The 20,407-nt window shown below is 37.9% G+C and overlaps 1 protein-coding gene and 1 pseudogene across 1 annotated transcript; one reads left to right on the plus strand and one right to left on the minus strand.

The window, feature by feature from the left end:
• Positions 1-1,271: 1,271 nt before the first annotated feature.
• LOC126615511 (uncharacterized mitochondrial protein AtMg00810-like) lies at positions 1,272-2,640 on the plus strand. The gene is made up of 2 exons (XM_050283329.1): positions 1,272-1,299; positions 1,407-2,640. The coding sequence occupies exons 1-2, from the start codon at positions 1,272-1,274 to the stop codon at positions 2,564-2,566; spliced, it is 1,188 nt and encodes a 395-aa protein (XP_050139286.1). The 3' UTR covers positions 2,567-2,640.
• Positions 2,641-7,225: 4,585 nt separating this feature from the next.
• On the minus strand, positions 7,226-15,773 carry LOC126616804 (subtilisin-like protease SBT4.3; annotated as a pseudogene).
• Positions 15,774-20,407: the final 4,634 nt, after the last annotated feature.

The raw sequence follows: 20,407 nt of genomic DNA on the forward strand, positions 1-20,407 counted from the left end.
GAAGGATGTACTTGGGAAACAGTTCAGGAAAAGCTTTCCAAAGGAGTCAACCACAAGAGCCCATAAGCCACTCGAGCTTATTCACACCGATGCGTGCGGTCCAATAAAACCAAGCTCTTTGGGTAAAAATAATTATTTCCTTCTCTTTATTGATGATTTTTCAAGGAAAACCTAGGTTTATTTCTTAAAGCAGAAATCAGAAGTCTTTGGAGCATTCAAGAAGTTCAAAGCCGCTGTAGAAAAAGAAAGTGGTTGCAAGATCAAAGCCATGAGATCTGATCGAGGAGGAGAATTCACTTCAAAGGAATTTCAAGAATTCTGTGAAGCTAATGGAATTTTTCAACCTTTGACAGTTCCAAGATCCCTTCAGCAAAATGGTGTGGCGGAAAGAAAAAATCGAACCATCCTCGACATGGCTCGAACCATGCTCAAAAGCAAGAGATTGCCTAAGGAGTTATGGGTATAAGCTGTAGCATGTGCTGTCTACTTATCCAATAGGTCTCCAACAAGAAGTGTGTGGGGAAAGACTCCGTAAGAAGCATGGAGTGGAAGAAAGCCATGTATATCTCATCTAAGAGTTTTTGGAAGCATAGCCCATGTACATGTACCAGACGAGAGAAGGACGAAACTCGACGACAAAAGTGAGAAGTTCATCTTCATCGGTTACGACTCAAATTCAAAAGGCTATAAGCTATATAATCCAAACAATGGGAAAATGGTGATTAGTCGAGACGTGATGTTCGATGAAGAAGGAGAATGAGATTTTGGCTTTCATGCAGGTGATCTTCACTTCTTTCCTCAGTTTGAAGAAGAGAATGAACAAGGGATGATGGAGCAAGCAAGAGAGGTTCAACAAGAATCCACTACTCCGCCTGCTTCACCAACATCAACCAATCATGGCAATTCACCAATATCAGCATCTTCAAGTGGGAACCTAAATGAAAGAGAAGTACCACGCACAAGAAGTCTACGAGATCTCTATGAGGTAGCTGAAAGACTCGATAATCCTACATTTTTCTGTCTCTTTGCTGATTGTGAAGCAGTTGACTTCCAAGAAGCAGTGCAAGATACTAAGTGGGGGAAAGCAATGGATGAAGAAATTGAAGCAATCCAGAAGAACGATACATGGGAACTCGCTATTCTTCCAAAAGGACACAAAGCCATCGGAGTCAAGTGAGTGTACAAGACAAAGAAAAATACCAACGAAGAGGTCGAAAGATACAAGGCGAGACTAGTGGCGAAGGGCTATAGTCAAAGAGTCGGAATCAACTATGATGAGGTATTTGCACCCGTTGCTTGGTTGGAAACTATACGATTACTAATTTCTTTGGCAGCTCAAAACAAATGGAAGATTCAACAAATGGATGTGAAGTCCGCTTTCCTAAATGGAGTCCTTGAAGAATAAGTCTACATTCAACAACCGTCAGGCTATGAAATCAAAAGGCATGAAGACAAAGTTCTGAAGTTGAAGAAAGCCCTCTATGGGTTAAAACAAGCGCCACGAGCATGGAATAGTCGCATCGACAAGTACTTCCAAGAAAACAACTTCATCAAGTGCCCTCATGAACATACTCTCTACGTCAAAGTCAAGGATGAAGATATTCTGATTGTGTGCTTATATGTGGATGATCTAATCTTGACCGGAAGTAATCCAAGCATGTATGAAGAGTTCAAGAGAGTGATGATCAAAGAATTCGAGATGACCGACATCGGGCTGATGGCATACTACCTAGGCATTGAAGTCAAGCAGAACGAAGAAGGCATTTTCATCTCCCAAGAAAGCTACACAAAAGAGATACTAAAAAAGTTCAAAATGGAAGAATGCAAGCCCATAAGCACACCAGTGGAGTGCGGAGTTAAACTAACCAAGCATGATGAAGGAGAAAGTGTAGATCCAACATTTTACAAGAGTTTAGTTGGAAGCTTGCGCTACTTGACATGCACAAGACCAGACATTCTCAATGCCGTCAGATTAGTCAATCGCTACATGGAGAATCCCACAACTACACACTTGAAGACTGCCAAAAGAATTCTTCGATACCTTAAAGGTACTGTTAACTTTGGCTTGTTCTATTCAAGTTCTGATAACTACAAACTTGTTGAATATAGCGACAGTGATTGGGCAGGAAATTCCGACAATAGAAAAAGCACTACTGGATTTGTGTTCTTCATAGGAGACACTGCATTCACATGGATGTCCAAGAAGCAACTGATTGTCACTCTTTCTACTTGCGAAGCTGAATACGTAGTTGCTACCTCATGTGTCTGTCATGCAATCTGGCTGAGAAACTTGTTGAAAGAATTAAACATGCCACAAGAAGAGCCAACAGAGATCTATGTCGACAACAAGTCTGCAATAGCTCTAGCAAATAATCCAGTATTCCATGACAGGAGCAAACGCATAGATACCCGCTATCATTACATAAGAGAGTGTATTGCAAGAAAGGATGTGCAAGTGGAATATGTGAAGTCTCAAGACCAAGTCGCCGACATATTCACCAAGCCACTTAAACAAGAAGACTTTGTTAGATTGAGAAAATCAATCAGCGTCACAAGACAACATTAAGGGGGGATGTTGAAATGTAATCTTGTCTTGGCCCAAGACAATTGATCCGGCCCATACACAAAGAAAGATCCATGCATATGCTAGAGAATTCTAGCAAAGTTCAAGTTGGTGGAAGAGTCTAGAAGAATGGTGAGGATTCCACCAACATACAATATTATTGTAGATAATTCTAGCTTAGGAAGGTAGTGGAATTATCTAGATATCTCTAGCATGATGCTTTCATGCTTCTCCAAGGTTCTATCCATGCCTATCAAAGGAGAAGGCATCCACACCATTTGCAACAATCAAGAGAGCAAGTAGTGAGAAGTGAGAAGAAGCAACAAAGCTTCTAAGAGTGTTTGAGTGTTTCCTCTTGTACTAAGTTTGTGAGTGAATAAAAATCTTGTGTAGTACTTTGAGTATTCTTTCTTTCTCTTGCCTATCAATTCCGCTGCATTACATTCTTCTTTGTGAGATAAATATCTCCAAAGTAGTGAAGTCTATTTAAGCCCCAACAGAGAAAACATAATAAAACGCAACAGCTCCATTCTTTGCCATTGTTCAATGCTCAAAAACTTCATGGCTGGAAAGGAAGAGTAATTTGTTTATATAGTGAGACTAATTAATGACTGACTATTGTCTCTTTTAATGCATCCAGATTTTTATTAATTTTGTTTAAGACTGATTGAGAATTGCATTAATTCAAACACCAGATAAATCAAAAGTTGTTGCAACTGAAAGCCTGGATTATGGTAATCTGGAAGACATGCAGAGAAGGATTCAGTAACGGCAGTCAAAATAGAAATTATAGTAATAAGAAAGTATCAGGATTCGTATTTAATTTTAATGCCAAAAAATCAAATTTGCCACCAGAATTAAAGTTTACCAGACGAAATATTCCAGATTTCGTCGGGCAAATTCTATTTTACAAGAAATTCTGATCTTACTAATGATCTAGATTCATATCAGGATTCGTAACTATAAAGTAAAGTTTATTTCCCATCGTTTTTCATCAAAATTAAATTGTTTTAGGCAAACTTTGCCTGACGAACACTTAGGCCGGGTTTACCGGACGAAAAGTTAGGGTGTTTTCTACATTAAAAATTTCATGTTTTTATCATCTATAGACTATAGCAAATTAGATACAATTGTTTTGAACCAAGAAAGAAAAAAAAAGAAAAAAAAAAGAGAAGACAACTGTTTTGCAAAACAACCGACTCGCATCTTTCTATCCTCATCAGTGGCCAATGGCCATGCATAATAAGTTCAAGCTCAGAATAAAATTGGAGAAAGCATAGTGCAACAGAATAACTCTATGCTTGACCATGTCTCCATGGAATCCACCAGCAAGGCCGGCCTAGGCCCAGTGCAGGCAGGGCAACCGTCCAGGGCCCACAAAAATTAGGGGCACCAAAATTATTAAGGTGGTTTATTTATATATGTTTTTATAAGAGTATAAATTTATAAAATTTGGTTTAAAGATACAAAAATTTAACTAGAAGTGGTGGTTTGTCATTTGAAAATAATGAAGAGGTCTTAGGTTCAAAACACCATGTGTGCTTATTTACTTTCCATTTTTTACAAATTTCTTTTTATAAGAGTATAAATTTATAAAATTTGGTTAAAGGATCAAGAAGTTTAATTAGAAACAATGATTTTTGTTGTTTAAAATTAACAAGAGGTCCTAAGTTTGAAATGCTATGTGCATGTTTATTTATTCAATTTTTACAAATTTTTGTTTGGTTGTTAATTTATTTTTAGTTACTATTTAGTAGCTATGTGGGTTGTTATTTTTAAATATTCGTTTTAATTCAAGTCTAATATTCAACAAAGAATAATACGTAGACCAAATTTGCAAATTATATGACGTGTCATCAAAATGTTTAATTTAGTGCCCATTCATTAATAATACATATCAATTAAAGACTTGAAAACATCATTATTTTTTTGTCCCATATTGACAAGGTTAGTAAATAAGAAAAAAACATCTCATGATTTATTCAAAAACACATTCAAAGTTCAGATGGAAAACAAAACTCATCATCTATCTACTTGTAAGTCCGAAGTTTTTTTGTTTCCCTCTCTCAATACAAAATAAATTCGTCTTTCTGTTTTTTTAAATTATTGAGTTTGAAGTGTTTTTCTAAGTATAATTTTTTCGATGTCTTATGTGTGAAAATAAATAATTTTCTCACATGAAATTAGGGCACTTTTTTTTACGTCGTCCCGAGCCTCAAAAATCTCTGGACCGGCCCTGTCCACCAGCCTTCCAGAATCCAGGCTTTTGAAACAATATCTGGCCTGAATTAATGCCAATTTGTGTGTCAACTGTATTAAATAATCCAGATTTTATTTCATTCTATACATAAATTGGCATTAATTCGGGCCAGATATTCTTTCAAAAGCCTGGATTTGGCTAATCTGGAAAGCAGGTGGGTTTAATGACAGCAGGCAACCATTATGAAGGCTGGATTTGGCTAATCCGGAAAATTTGGCTTCGATTTGCAATAAACAAGCAATAGACAAGTTTGTACGCAATTACACAATGTAATTGCAATGAGCTTGTAGCACAAGTGTTTAACTTTGCACTCTCACATCATGTGTTCAAATCCTCCTTCCCTTATTTATTTGGGATGTGCTATCCACACACCCCATTTTACTTCTTACACAACCCTTGATAATTTCTGTCTGTTAATTTTCTTCAATTCATCCGATTTGACAACCGAAAATTAAAAAGGTGTGTGAGAAGTAAAACAAGATGTATGGATATCACACCCCTTTTATTTATTTAAAACCTTGATGATACGTGGATGATTTTATTGAAATATCCAAAAGAAGTTACACCTAGTAGGGGGATATAAATTTTACCCCTCATAAAAGATAGAAAAAAATCAAACATAGAGTTGGGGGCATAAACTTAACCACACTCTTGAAAAGAAACAAAACATACAAGCAAGGGGAATCTGAAACCTAACCCCCTCTCAAACAAAGCCTAACTAATAGGTAAGAACCTGTAGTGCAAAACACCAAAAGCAAATGATTAGGAAAACAAAACCAAAATCAAGAAGGTGATACAAAATTGTAAGCCGGGATTCCTAAAAAATTTGACTACAGACATGGAATAATTGGCAAGGGCGGTGTGCGATGCCAAACGATTGTCGAGGAGAGTGGCCCTATGTTAGCTAATCGACCAGCAATAACATTCCCTTCCTGAAAAATATGAGAGCAAACGAAAAACCATATTCTGTAGAAGAGAAAGACAAATTTTCCAGCGAATCTGTAGCGGACAAAGAGGGCAAAAAACCCCTTGAAATAAAACAAGCAATCATGTTGGAAGAATCACTTTGAAGCCACAGATTTTTCCAACTCCGCGCACATGCCAACTCAACAACGAGGATGACAGCATTAAGCATGCATAGAAAGAGATGGTGTGCTATCCACACATCCATTTTTACTTCTCTCACACCTCTTGTTAATTTTTGTCATTTGATCTTCTTCAATTCATCTGATTCGACGGTCAAAAATTAAAAGAGTGTGCGAAAAGTAAAAATGAGTGTGTAAATACCCTAGAAAGAAGTATGGTGTCCAAAACCCTAAAAAAAAAAGTCGCCAAGAAAATAACTAGAAGAATCTTGGAAGACCCCACCATACACTGCTAGACCTAGATTACCCTTAGCAAGACTATCATGTGTTCACCTTAATCCATGAATAGGGAGGAAGATGCCAAATCAGCCCTCCCTAATACGGTTTGTATCGAAAAAAAAAAATTACAAAACCTATTTATATTTCGCAAAGGAAAATGTAAGTGCGCACAATTCTGCTGGGTTTTGAAGTTAATAGTTCAAAAATGGACAAGAGTTTAGCATAGGAGTTTTGGGTCCTTGCCAAACCTAGAATAATTAACTACAATAACTCGTAGTAGAAAACAAGAGTTTTAATCTTTTTATCAGAAGCCTGAATTTTCATTATTTGAATGAGTTCCATACACAACCATTTCTGAGTGTAACACTTGATCTAGCGAACTCTAAACCTGATGTCAAGAAAGTGCAATTTTTGGTAGTATGGTCATGTGTTGGGCGTGCAGCTCGGGTGAATTAAGGTCTTTTTTTTTTTTTTTTTTTTTTTGGGACAAAACGAGAATCTAAACTACCTTAAGTTACAGAGAGGTGCTTAAATAAGGGGTGAATGAATAACAGGACAAGGCCGGCAGAACCTTCTTATTACACGGGTTGTTAATTGGTTTTCTTGCTAAATAAAACTGTTAATTTGTTAAACTCGTTTAACGATTTAACCTGTTTAATTAACACAAAGTGTTGAAAAAAAAAATTGTTCTCCAAATGGTCCATTTCATAAACAGGTTTTCGTGGGTCATTTTCTAGTCATGCAGATTGACTTGAGTTGAGACAAAAGCATTTATATATATATATATATATATATATATATATATATAAAGGAGACAAAAGCATTTATCTTCAATTCAAACCAGAATCACTATTGTTATCTTTTTCGAGTTGATCATCCCTAGTTGTGTTAAACAGATCCAAAATACTTGTAGTTTGATTGTTAATGTCACTCTCTTCTTATTTCTTAATTTTGAGCTAGTTTTAATTAATAGAAAAAAGTAAAAAAAAAAGGAAGATAAGAAATGGATTTTCATTGCTTTTTATTCCTCAAAACCCATTAAAAATCTAAATCTTTATTATTACTCATGTACCATGTTCTGAACATATGCAGACACTTCTGATCATCCCAAGTTATGAACATATGCATAAACAACAATTGGACTTCTAACACTGCAAATACCATCTGACCAAACCAGTGATCCAGATACCTGTGATTGATTTCGCACGCCGCTTCCAACAATGGTTACATCAAAATCCTTCTCCTCATTCAAGGAGTCGAATGATAGAACCTCAGGCACTACTTTGATATCCACTTTCGAATCCGAGAGGATTTTGGCCTCGTAAGTGGAGTTTGCGAGACCAACATTTTTAACTCTTCTGTGAAAATTAATCGAAAAAGGTTTCAATAGTTCAACTTGAGCTCCCATTGAAGGGTAGTTGTGGTCCTTTACAAATCCTTTAGCAGTTGGGCATGTGCTGTTATTTCCAGATATTTTTCTAACTGTGCCTTCATCATAGATTGTGCACAGCAACTTTATGTAATCTTCTTCAGAAGCATCATAGACTAGCCCCGGGTTAATAGCATTTACAGGATTTATATGTCCGGATCCATAAGCAAATGCACCATTTGAAATATCGTTGTCGGTATCGTTCATGGGCCAAGCTACATGCATAATAAAGGATTTAATACCGTAGTTAAGAATTCAAAATGAGACTTATTATGAAGCAAAAGAAATTATGAAGACATTACCAGTTGTCATAATAGATTATTTGATTGCTGCAGCAGACCAATCAGGGTGGAATGCTTTAACATATGCGGCTACCCCTGCAGCGTGGGGGCAAGCCATGGAGGTACCAGATGCTAGATTGTATTTTGCATGCCTCTTATCACCCGGAAAGTCGGTGATAGGAAGAACAGGTGGAAACGCAGCCAAAATTTCATACCCCGGGGCACTTATATCCGGCTGAAACACATTAGGGCGCTGTAATTTTTAATACTATATTTATAATTTATGAGATATTTATGATATAAAACAGAAGGTGACACAAAACATATACCTTGACTAAATCGGGTAATATTCCATTAGGTCCACGTGATGAGAAGAACAGGACTGTAGGTGCAGCAGGATCTTTTGTGGCTTCACTTTTAAGTATGTTTCCTTGAGGATCTCTATAAAATAACAGAAGCACTCAATCATTGAAAGAGAGCAAATATGACAAGACGGTTGCTTGTTCGGTATCCAAAAGAATCTGTACCTGGTGGAATTCATGTAGGATCTGACAACATTATACTCTTCTTTCTTTAAAGGTGCTGAGGCTAATGTGGGAATAATGGCAATATTAACTTCAAATGGATTAAATAAAATTGAACCAAGCGCACCAGCCGTGTTTGCCCCTATAACTCCAGTGACGTTATCGCATACCACTATCTTTCCCTTAACTAAATCATCTACCAGGCAACCCTCTTTACATTGTCTGAAATGCAACAAGAAGTCAGTAGTTGCTTAACAATTCATTTACGTCATTTTAATTTAAGAAGAAATGACACAAGAATCACCTAGCGTCATCTTTGGTGCAATTTTTCGTTGCAGCATCTTTTCCGTATATCAGAGGAAAACTTGTTCCATTTAATGTGAACATGTTAATCCAGTCATCCCCCTGTTAGAGTGAAGACAATTAAAAAAATATAACAAAAGGTCGTACCCAGTACACAAGGCTTCTGTTTTATTTCGAGGATACATGACGTTGTTGATGACATACAGCTACTGTCTTTCCATTGCCAATAACAACCTTGTCCACAAAAAGCCGATCAATGCTACTTGCTGCCACTGTCAATATCCATGGTGCTACACTGGTCACAGAAGCAACAGATGGGCCCAAGTTGTTGGGACTTAAAAGGGCTTCACTACTTTGGAGATGTTTATCTCACAAAGAAGAATGAAATGCAGCGGAATTGATAGGCAAGAGAAATAACACTCAAAGTGTTATACAAAATTTTTTATTCTCGCACAAACTTAGTACAAGAGGAAACACTCAAACACTCTCACACTTATTGCTCTCTTACTTGCTCTCACTTCTTCTTAGTTCTTACTTCACAACACACACACATACCTATATTTATAGGCATACTTTGCCGACTTCAATGATGCTAGAATTTTCTAGCATATTATTATACACACACAAGTTTACAATCAGCTAGACATTTCTAGCATGCACACCGACATTGTTTTTCATAATGTCCTCATAATTTTCTAGAACTTTCAAGTGCATGATTCATGCACATCCCACCGACTTACATAGCTGGAATTTTCCAGCTACTATTACCTACACAGATTGCTAGAATTTTCTAGCATTTGCACACATTGGCTTTGGGTTGGATCACTTGTCTTGGGCCTAAGACAAGATTACTATTCAACATCCCCCCTTAATCTTGTCTTGTGACGCCGATTGAGTTTCTCAGTCTGACAAAGTCTTCTTGCCTGAGTGGTTTGGTAAATATGTCGGCGACTTGGTCTTGTGACTTCACGTATTCCACTTGCACATCCTTTCTTGCAATGCACTCTCTTATGTAGTGATAACGAGTATCTATGTGCTTGCTTCTGTCATGGAATACTGGATTCTTTGCTAGGGCTATTGCAGACTTTTTGTCGACATAGATCTCTGTTGGTTCTTCTTGTGGCATGCTTAATTCTTTTAGCAAGTTTCTCAGCCAAATTGCATGGCAGACACATGAGGTAGCAGCTACGTATTCAGCTTCGCAGGTAGAGAGAGTGACAATCGGTTGCTTCTTCGACATCCATGTGAATGCAGTGTCTCCCATGAAGAACACAAATCCAGTAGTGCTTTTTCTATCATCGGAATCTCCTGCCCAATCACTGTCGCTATATCCAGCAAGTTTGTAGTTATCAGAACTTGAATAGAACAAGCCAAAGTTAACAGTACCTTTAAGGTATCGAAGAATTCTTTTGGCTGTCTTCAGATGTGTAGTTGTGGGATTCTCCATGTAGCGACTGACTAATCCGACGGCATAGAGAATATCTGGTCTTGTGCAAGTCAAGTAACGCAAGCTTCCAACTAAACTCTTGAAAAATGTTGGATCTACACTTTCTCCTTCGTCATGCTTGGTTAGTTTGACTCCGCACTCCACTGGCATGCTTATGGGCTTGCAGTTGTCCATTTTGAACTTTTTCAGTATCTCCTTTGTGTAGCTTTCTTGGGAGATGAAAATACCTTCTTCGTTCTGCTTGACTTCAATGCCTAGGTAGTATGCCATCAACCCGATGTCGGTCATCTCGAATTCTTTGGTCATCACTCTCTTGAACTCTTCATACATACTTGGATTACTTCCGGTGAAGATTAGATCATCCACATATAAGCACACAATCAGAATATCTTCATCTTTGACTTTGACGTAGAGAGCATGTTCATGAGGGCACTTGATGAAGTTGTTCTCCTGAAAGTACTTGTCGATGCGACTATTCCATGCTCGTGGCGCTTGTTTTAACCCATAGAGGGCTTTCTTCAACTTTAGAACTTTGTCTTCATGCCCTTTGATTTCATAGCCTGATGGTTGCTGAATGTAGACTTCTTCTTCAAGGACTCCATTTAGGAAAGCGGACTTCACATCCATTTGTTGAATCTTCCATTTGTTTTGAGCTGCCAACGAAATTAGTAATCGTATAGTTTCCAACCGAGCAACAGGTGCAAATACCTTATCATAGTCGATTCTGGCTCTTTAACTATAGCCCTTCGCCACTAATCTCGCCTTGTATCTTTCGACCTCTCCATTGGCATTTTTCTTTGTCTTGTACACCCACTTGACTCCGATGGCTTTGTGTCCTTTCGGAAGAATAGCGAGTTCCCATGTATCATTCTTCTGGATTGCTTCAATTTCTTCATCCATTGCTTTCCTCCACTTTGTATCTTGCACTGCTTTTTGGAAGTCAACTGGTTCACAATCAGCAAAGAGACATAAAAATGTAGGATTATCGAGTCTTTCAGCTACCTCATAGAGATCTCGTAGACTTCTTGTGCGTGGTACTTCTCTTTCATTTAGACTCCCACTTGATGATGCTGATGCTGGTGAATTACCATGATTGGTTGATGTTGGTGAAGCAGGTGGAGTAGTGGATTCTTGTTGAACCTCTCTTGCTTGCTCCATCGTCCCTTGTTCATTCTCTTCTTCAAATTGAGGAAAGAAGCTGAGATCACTTGCATGAGAACTAAAATCCCATTCTCCTTCTTCGTCGAACGTCACGTCTCGACTGATCACCGTCTTCCCATTGTTTGGATTATACAACTTGTAGCCTTTTGAATTTGAGTCATAGCCGATGAAGATGAACTTCTCACTTTTGTCGTCGAGTTTGGTTCTCTTTTCGTCTGGTACATGTACATGGGCTATGCTTCCAAAAACTCTTAGATGGGAGATACCTGGCTTTCTTCCACTCCATGCTTCTTGTGGAGTCTTTCCCCCACACACTTCTTGCTGGAGACCGATTGGATAGGTAGACAGCACATGCTACAGCTTCTGCCCATAACTCTTTAGGCAATCTCTTACTTTTGAGCATACTTCGAGCCATGTCGAGGATAGTTCAATTTTTTCTTTCCGCCACACCATTTTGTTGAGGGGATCTTGAAACTGTCAAAGGTCGACGAATTCCATTTGCTTCACAAAACTCTTGAAATTCCTTCAAAGTGAATTCTCCTCCTCGATCAGATCTCATGGCTTTGATCTTGCAACCACTTTCTTTTTCTACAGTAGCTTTGAACTTCTTGAATGCTCCAAAGACTTCTGATTTCTGCTTCAAGAAATACACCCAGGTTTTCCTTGAAAAATCATCAATGAAGAGAAGGAAATAATTATTTTTACCCAAAGAGCTTGGTTTTATTGGGCCACACACATCGGTGTGAATGAGCTCAAGTGGCTTCTGGGCTCTTGTGGTCGACTCCTTTGGAAAGCTTTTCCTGAACTGTTTCCCAAGTAAACATCCTTCACAAACTTGATCAGGGTGGCTGATGCACGGTAAGCCTCTCACCATCTCCTTCTTAGATAATAACTCCAATCCCCCAAAGTTAAGATGCCCAAAACGAAGATGCCAAAGCCAAGATATGTCTTTGTAACATATCTTGAGACACTTTGCAACATTGTTTTGAATGTTCATGGGAAACATCCTATTCTTTGACATTTTCGCCTTGGCAATTAATCTTCCTTTGTCATCTCTAAGAAAAATGATATAATTTTTCTTATGAAAATCATAACCTTTTTCTAAGAGTTGACCCAAACTCAAAATGTTGCTTTTCATATTGGGCACATAGTAGACATTTGAAATTAATTGGTGACCGCCATTTTTCAAGGGAATAATGATGTTACCTTTTCCTTTTACAGGTATTTTGGATTCGTCTCCAAAAGAAACGTTGCCACTCACTGATTCATTGAGCTCTACGAACACGCTTCTTCTTCCACACATGTGGTTGCTGGCGCCGGTGTCAAGATACCATGTATAGTCTTGGTCTCCATCATTGTTCTGGTATGCTAGTAGCACAACGCCATTATCTTCTTTCTCTTTTTTCACATAATTGACCTTCTCATCAGGCATGTTGCTTGGAGCTCTACATTCCCAAGCATAATGCCCAAACTTTTGACAGTTGTAGCATTGAACTTGAGATTTTTCATACCTTAAGTTTGAGTGCCCTCTTCCACGACCTTTTGTTGAGCTTTCTCCTCTATCGTAGTTGCTTTGGTTGTTGAAGTTCCAACCACGTCCACGTCCATATCCACGCCCACGTCCGCGACCTTGGCCACGACTTCTTTCGTATTGGCTTCTCTCGTTGTCGAAGCTTCCTTCTTTCTTCTTTGGCTGAACATGTGTCTTGAGGAGCTGCTCATCATTCCCTTGCCTCTTCTTATGTTTCTCTTCATATGCTTGTAGCGAATCCATTAATTGCTCTATACTAATTTCTTCCAAGTTCTTTGTTTCTTCAATCGTCACGACAATGTGCTCGAACTTGGGGTCCAACGAGCGTAGTATCTTCTCCATAATTCTAACATCTTCTAACTTTTCTCCGTTTCTTTTTAATTGATTGGAAACGGCTAAGACTCTTGAAAAATAATCAGAGATTGATTCAGACCCTTTCATTTGTAGAGATTCGAACTCACCTCTTAGTACTTGAAGACGAACCTTTTTCACTTGTTCGGCTCCTTTGTAAGAGGTTTGAAGCTTCTCCCATGCTTGCTTGGCAGAGGTTGCACTCGAGACTTTCTCAAAGCCATTGTCATTTACTGCTTGGTAGATGAGGTAGAGAGCCTTCTTGTCTCTCTTTCTTGAATCTTTCAAACTCTCCTTCTGGGGTTGGGACATAGTAGCTTCATCTTCTGGCTCAGTGTAGCCTTTCTCCACGACTTCCCAGACATCATGTGCTCCCAAAAGGGCCTTCATTTTGATACTCCAATTATCGAAATTGTTGTTGTCGAGCACTGGAACTTGGAAGGCTGCCATAGCGTTGCTAGCCATAGCTCTGGTACCAATTTTGTTGGGACTTAAAAGGGCTTCACTACTTTGGAGATGTTTATCTCACAAAGAAGAATGAAATGCAGCGGAATTGATAGGCAAGAGAAAGAACACTCAAAGTGTTATACAAAAATTTTATTCTCACACAAACTTAGTACAAGAGGAAACACTCAAACACTCTCACACTTATTGCTCTCTTACTTGCTCTCACTTCTTCTTAGTTCTTACTTCACAACACACACACATACCTATACTTATAGGCATACTTTGCCGACTTCAATGATGCTAGATTTTTCTAGCATATTATTATACACACACAAGTTTACAATCAGCTAGACATTTCTAGCATGCACACCGACATTGTTTTTCATAATGTCCTCATAATTTTCTAGAACTTTCAAGTGCATGATTCATGCACATCCCACCAACTTACATAGCTGGAATTTTCCAGCTACTATTACTTACACAGATTGCTAGAATTTTCTAGCATTTGCACACATTGGCTTTGGGTTGGATCACTTGTCTTGGGCCTAAGACAAGATTACTATTCAACACAAGTTGCCTCCAGCCTGCGAAACCAGTATCCCTTTTTTCATCGCATGAAAGGCACCAATTGCAACAACGTCCTGATGAATCAAATTTAGCCAGTCGGATGAAAGTGAAATAGAAATAATGTTGACTCCATCAGCAATAGCATCATCGTAAGCAGCCAGTATATTGTGATCTGTGCATGGATTACAGACTTTATATGCAACAAGTCTCGCAGCAGGAACGCCTCCTCTTGCAGTGCTAGTCCATAAAAGGTTACATCCTTAACAGCACTGCCTGCCACTGTGGACGAAGTGTGAGTTCCATGACCTATATCATCCCTTGCAGACTCTGATGTGTAATATTAAGCTCCAATGAGCTTGCTGCAAAATAAGTACTTCATAATATTGATGTCATCTTCGTAACTACAAAGCTAAAACCATTATTATAAAAAATAAAAATAAAAAGTCTTCAACTTGTTATTTTGTTTTAATTCCTTTAAAAATTAGTTAGCAAAAAAAACCAAAAAAAAAAAAAAAAAAAGTTTGGAGTCCCCAGAGTTCTTAAATTAGTTACAAAAATAGCCCACCAAAGTGGTAGTGCCAATACCACATCATATTAACCGAATTATTTGGTATTTTAGCATGGTAATGGTAACAAATTTTGCCATACCAAACGTTTGGTATGGTAATTGCTATGGGGGTTTTAGTACAGTTAATGTACCAAACCCAGCCTTTATTTGGTAGTGCCCTTGGACAGGATTGATTCCCAAATAATTTTGTTTCTATCTGTTTACTCTTTCTGTCAGGAATAAGCTGAAAGAAACTATCAGTTGCCTGATGCACAACGAAGTACCTACAAAAGATTCTAAATGTAAGTGATGATACATAAGAGATCATACTTATTGCAAGTGAAATTTTTTCCGCCGTCACAAACACCTTTCCAATGCTTTGGAGCAAGACCTAGACCTTCATCTTTAATGCTCTCAGATTCAGGCCAGACTCCAGAGTCAAACAAAGCAACAATAACATCACTCTGAAGTTGGGAAGAATTTCGACTGGCTATTTCAGTTAAACCCATAAAGTCCCAAGATCTTGTTGTTTGACGTTGGAACATTCGGCTTGGAAAGACAGAGACTACTTCCTTCATGTCTACAATCCACAGTTAAATAACATGATAAATTCTCAAATCAAACCATATTATTCTTTTCAAATGCTAAAACAAGTATCTCAGAGCACGCACTCGCAATTTTCTCACTTTCCTGGTGGGTGAGTCTGGCAGCAAATCCATTGAAACTCCTTTTGTAACTTCTTATCAATAAATTTTCTGGAGAACTGAGACAGAGAGAGAGGTCATGAAAACTAGCTTATAAGTTATAACGACAATCGAAATGAGAAGGTAAAGATCTAGATAGACTATCCATCCTGAACAACACTCTGTAGAATACTAAGGTGGTGAGCCAACGGTGAGTACGCCGGATCTCCATCAGGAAGGGACCCCATGTACACAATATAGACCTGCATCATCGTTATTGTTGCGTTTAATTTTTTTTATCAGTTAAAAAGAAAGAGCATTAATGTAATCAAGCAAAATTGAAGCCGATTGTTTTCTTATACAAATGATTCATACCTTTCTATCTTCATCGGTGGCCTTGCATAATAAGCTTATGCTCAGAATAAAAATGGAGAAAACAGAATAAAACGCAACAACCCCTTTCTTTGCCATTGCTCATTGCTCAAAAACTTCATTGCTGAAGAAAGGAAGAGTAATTTGTTTATATAGTCAGACTAATTAATGACTGACTATTATCTCTTAATGCATCCAGATTTTTTTTTTAAATTTCTTCAAGACAGATTGGGAATTCCATTAATTCAAACACCAGATAAATCAAAAGTTGTTGCAACTGAAAGCCTGGATTATGGTAAACTGTAAGACACGCAGAGAAATACAGAGAGGGATTCAGTAACGGCAGTCAAATAGAAATTACAGCAATAAGAAAGTATCCATGTACCATTATTAATAGCATCTAGACAATCTAAAAATTCATGAGTATTGGTCCATGAACTTGTCACAATATGGAGCAAGTCTTTTTGAGTATCATTGTTAGAAATCTCATTTAAAATATAGGATTCAAAGGGTGAAAAAATAGACGAAAATTCTAACATAGTTACCCAAAAAGACCATTGCACGTTGTAATAAGTTCAAGGCCACTACCCACAATTTTTTAGTTCAAGGACCAAAGCTCCAGTTTGACTAAAGTTCATAAATCATTGCTCCAATTTACTAAAAAAAAAAAAAACAAGTTTGCAAAATTAAGGCTTGTTCCATTTGTTTTTCGGTGTTGTTATGTAAGATCTCACATCGACCAACGGAGAGGAGGTGGTGTGCCTTATATGTACATAGTCCCCTTCCCTATAGCACGAGGCCTTGTGGGGACTCACTGGCTACGGATCCCATAAGAACTCCGTAGTTAAGCGAGTTTGGGCGAAAGCGGTCCTAGGATAGGTGACCCCCTGGGAAGTTCTCGTGCCGAAACCCAAAAACAAAACCGTGAGGGTGTGGTCCAAAACGGACAATATTGTGTTACGGCAGAGTCGAGCTGGGATGTGACATGTTATGACACAATATATTGGCCAATTGGTTTTTGGATTGAACCTTAACTTTATTCATGATATTAGAGATAGGTTTGCCGACATGTGTTCTAATTCAGCCAATTAGAACTGTCCATGTGTTAGGCTCAAAAGTTCACCATGCATGAAAGAGTGTGTGAGGAATCAATAAACTTAGCAAAAGTTTATAAGGAGTTAGGCCATTACCTCCATTGTTACACTACTACAAACAAGGTGATAGAGGCCAGCCAAAACTGTCCTCTCCAATTTTACTGGACAGTTTTTTAAGGGTCCTATAGTCCATGCCGTCTACTCCAGGATTTTTAAAAGACACTTAAAGTTTAGAAATAGGACTGTTAATAATAGTTCTATATACTCATACTGGATAGTTTTTAACAGTCCTTGAAAGCTTGAATTATAATTAAAAAAAATAACTGGTCTCTTCGAAAGCCAGTTCAGAGGACACATTTCCTTCAATTTAATTTCCATTCATAACTTCACAAATTATTTGTATGACACCAACTGCTCTCACGAGTGTATTATCCTTTCCTTGGAACTGCCATAATTAAAAGAGTATTAGACTCACAATGAGATGAAATTCAACAATTATTCTTAGAAAACAAATAAATACCTATAATGACTATCACGCTAATGCTTTCAGGTAAGTATATCGGGTGTTGGACAAAACAGCACACTCCATTGAAATACAAATAAATACCTTTACTTTCAACAACGCGTTTTCTAATCCTTTGTTCCCATTTGTGCATTACTTCTTTGCATGTAAAGAATAAAAATTCCTTCAACTACTAATAGATAACTTTCAGTAGGAACTGCCTATCCCGCTGTGCTATTTCCAGTCTCCACTTTGGTCCTGCATATGCTCAGCAATTGATAGACTTTTATGATTTCTTACGTGCAAAAGCCAGTTACGTAGCCAGTCATACGAGTAATAAATCTTTGCTTGGGCAAAGAATATAGTTTATGATAAGATTCAGAGTATAAACTTACAGTAACCACCAAAAGGTCAAATGGTTTTGAATCTTGAGTCTTTTGGCAGCTCAACTAGAATTTGGACAGTTCACTGTAAAAGTTAGCATACACTAAAGACCAGAAAGTTGACTACCTATGAATCCAATCAATAACAAGTTTATCATATGCATCAGGACAATTTCATATTTGTTGTGCTAGGACAACACCAAACCTTTTTGGAACCAACTCAAGCTAACCCACATGAAATATATCAAATGAAATGCAAGAACAAAATATTAAAGACACTAAGATTTTAACGAGGTTCCTCAACAGTCAGTGTAACTGGAGTACGTCCTCGGAGCAGTAGGAGCTCACCCAATAATCCACTATCAACCAAATGAAAGTTTACAAAGTGTTGGCAAGCTCACAACCCAAAACCCCAATACAACCAATAGCTCTCACACACCAAAGAAACAAATAGAGAGAAATATAATGAATAATTTCTTCTCTATACGAAGCTCAAAGCTAATACACAAATACAACTTTGATTGAGTGAGAACTAACCAAGAAAGAAAATCACCTTTCTTTCTTATATGGGAGCTGCGTACCTCTCTTCTTCTTTCTGCTGCTCCCTCTTATTTTCTTCTCCTATGCGACTGCCTTTCTCTCACAACAAAAGGCAGCTATTGCTACTAGTTAAAAACCCTAGGAGTCCCGTGACTTCTCACATGGACCAAAGAAAAAAAACTTTAGACAAAGTGCCCTTTTTTTCCCCAAAACAAGGAAGAAACATAATCATGTTGTCCTTTTTTTTTTCTTTTGATTTGTTTATTAGCCAAAAGGTAATGGCCACTTGGCCACCATTCAACAATCTCCACCTTGACCAAGTTCCGAAAACGCCATGATAAGCCAACCAACACAATTGACCCAAAAAATCACTCCCAAACACTAGCAAGAGAACAACTCATGCCGAGCCAAATGCTCCAAAACTCTTACTGCTCAACGCCTTCTTTATATAGGCAAAATGTGAGCCAAGTTCAAGCAATGAACAAACTTGGCTACACCAACAACCTTAGTCAACATATCAGCGGGGTTGTCTTTAGTTGGAATCTTCTGGAGAATGATTTCCCCTTCACCAATAATTTCACGAACAAAGTGATAACGCACATCTATGTGCTTGGTCCTCGCATGATGAACCTGATACTTAGCCAAATAAATGGCACTCTGACTATCACAATGTACCTCCACCTACTTCTGATCAACCCCCAAATCTCTAATTAGCCCATGTATCCAAATGGCCTCATTTATAGCTTCAGCAACTGCCATATATTCAGTCTCTGTAGTAGACAAAGCAACAGACGACTGCAAAATAGACCTCCAACAAACTGGCATTTTAGCCATAATAAACACATAGCCTATAGTAGACTTCCTTCCATCCAGATCACCTGCATAATCTGAATCAACATAACCAACTGCAAAATGACCAATACCAGAGTCATCTCTCTCAAAACATAAACCAACATCTCGAGTACCATGGAGATACCTCAATATCCACTTAGCTGCTTGCCAATGTTCTTTACCTGGATTATGCATATATCGACTCACAATGCCAACTGCATGAGCAATATCCAGTCTAGAGCATACCATTGCATACATCAAACTACCAACCAAATTTTCATATGGTATATTTTTCATTTGCAACTTGTCTTTATCAGTTTTAGGACATTGTAGAGAACTTAATTTAAAATGAGGAGCCAAAGGGGTACTAACCGGTTTGGTTGAATCATGAACTCCAAACTTCCGAATCAACTTCTTAAGGTATTGTCTTTGATTCAAATTGACCAAACCCTTCTCTCTATCTCTAGTGATCTCCATGCCAAGGATCTTTTTCGCTTCACCAAGATCCTTCATCTCAAACTCATTCTTCATTTGCTTCTTCAATTTTTCAATCTCTTCAACATTCTTTGAGGCAATCAACATATCATCAACATATATCAACAAATAAATGAAAGACCCATCTTGCAACTTCTTGAAGTACACACAATGATCATATTGACTTCTAGAATAATTTTGGCCTCTCATAAATTTATCAAACCTCAAATACCATTGCCTTGGAGATTGCTTCAAGCCATAAAGTGATTTCTTCAATTTGCAAAACAAATTTTCCTTCCCTTTCACTGTATACCCATCCGGTTGACACATATAGATCTCTTCATTCAAATCACCATGTAGGAAAGCCGTCTTCACATCAAGTTGCATAAGCTCAAGATCATAATGTGCAACAAAAGCTAACATAATGCGAATTGAGGAGTGTTTCACAACCTGAGAAAAGATTTTGTTGTAGTCAATGCCCTCCTTTTGTGCATACCCTTTAGCAACTAATCTTGCTTTGAATCTCACATTACTTTTCTCATCAGCATTTTCCTTCTTAGCATACACCCATTTGCAACCAATAGCTTTCTTACCCTTAGGTAATTTAGCTAACTCCCAAGTCTTGTTCTTCAAAAGAGAATTCATCTCATCACCATGGCATTGCACCACTTCTCCTTTTCCTCACTCTCAATGGCTTCCTCAAAATTGGATGGAATCTCATCAATGATAATAGGAAGAGCAAAAACAACATAG

The sequence above is a fragment of the Malus sylvestris genome, chromosome 3 (assembly GCF_916048215.2).
Source record: "Malus sylvestris chromosome 3, drMalSylv7.2, whole genome shotgun sequence".
NCBI lineage: Eukaryota > Viridiplantae > Streptophyta > Magnoliopsida > Rosales > Rosaceae > Malus > Malus sylvestris.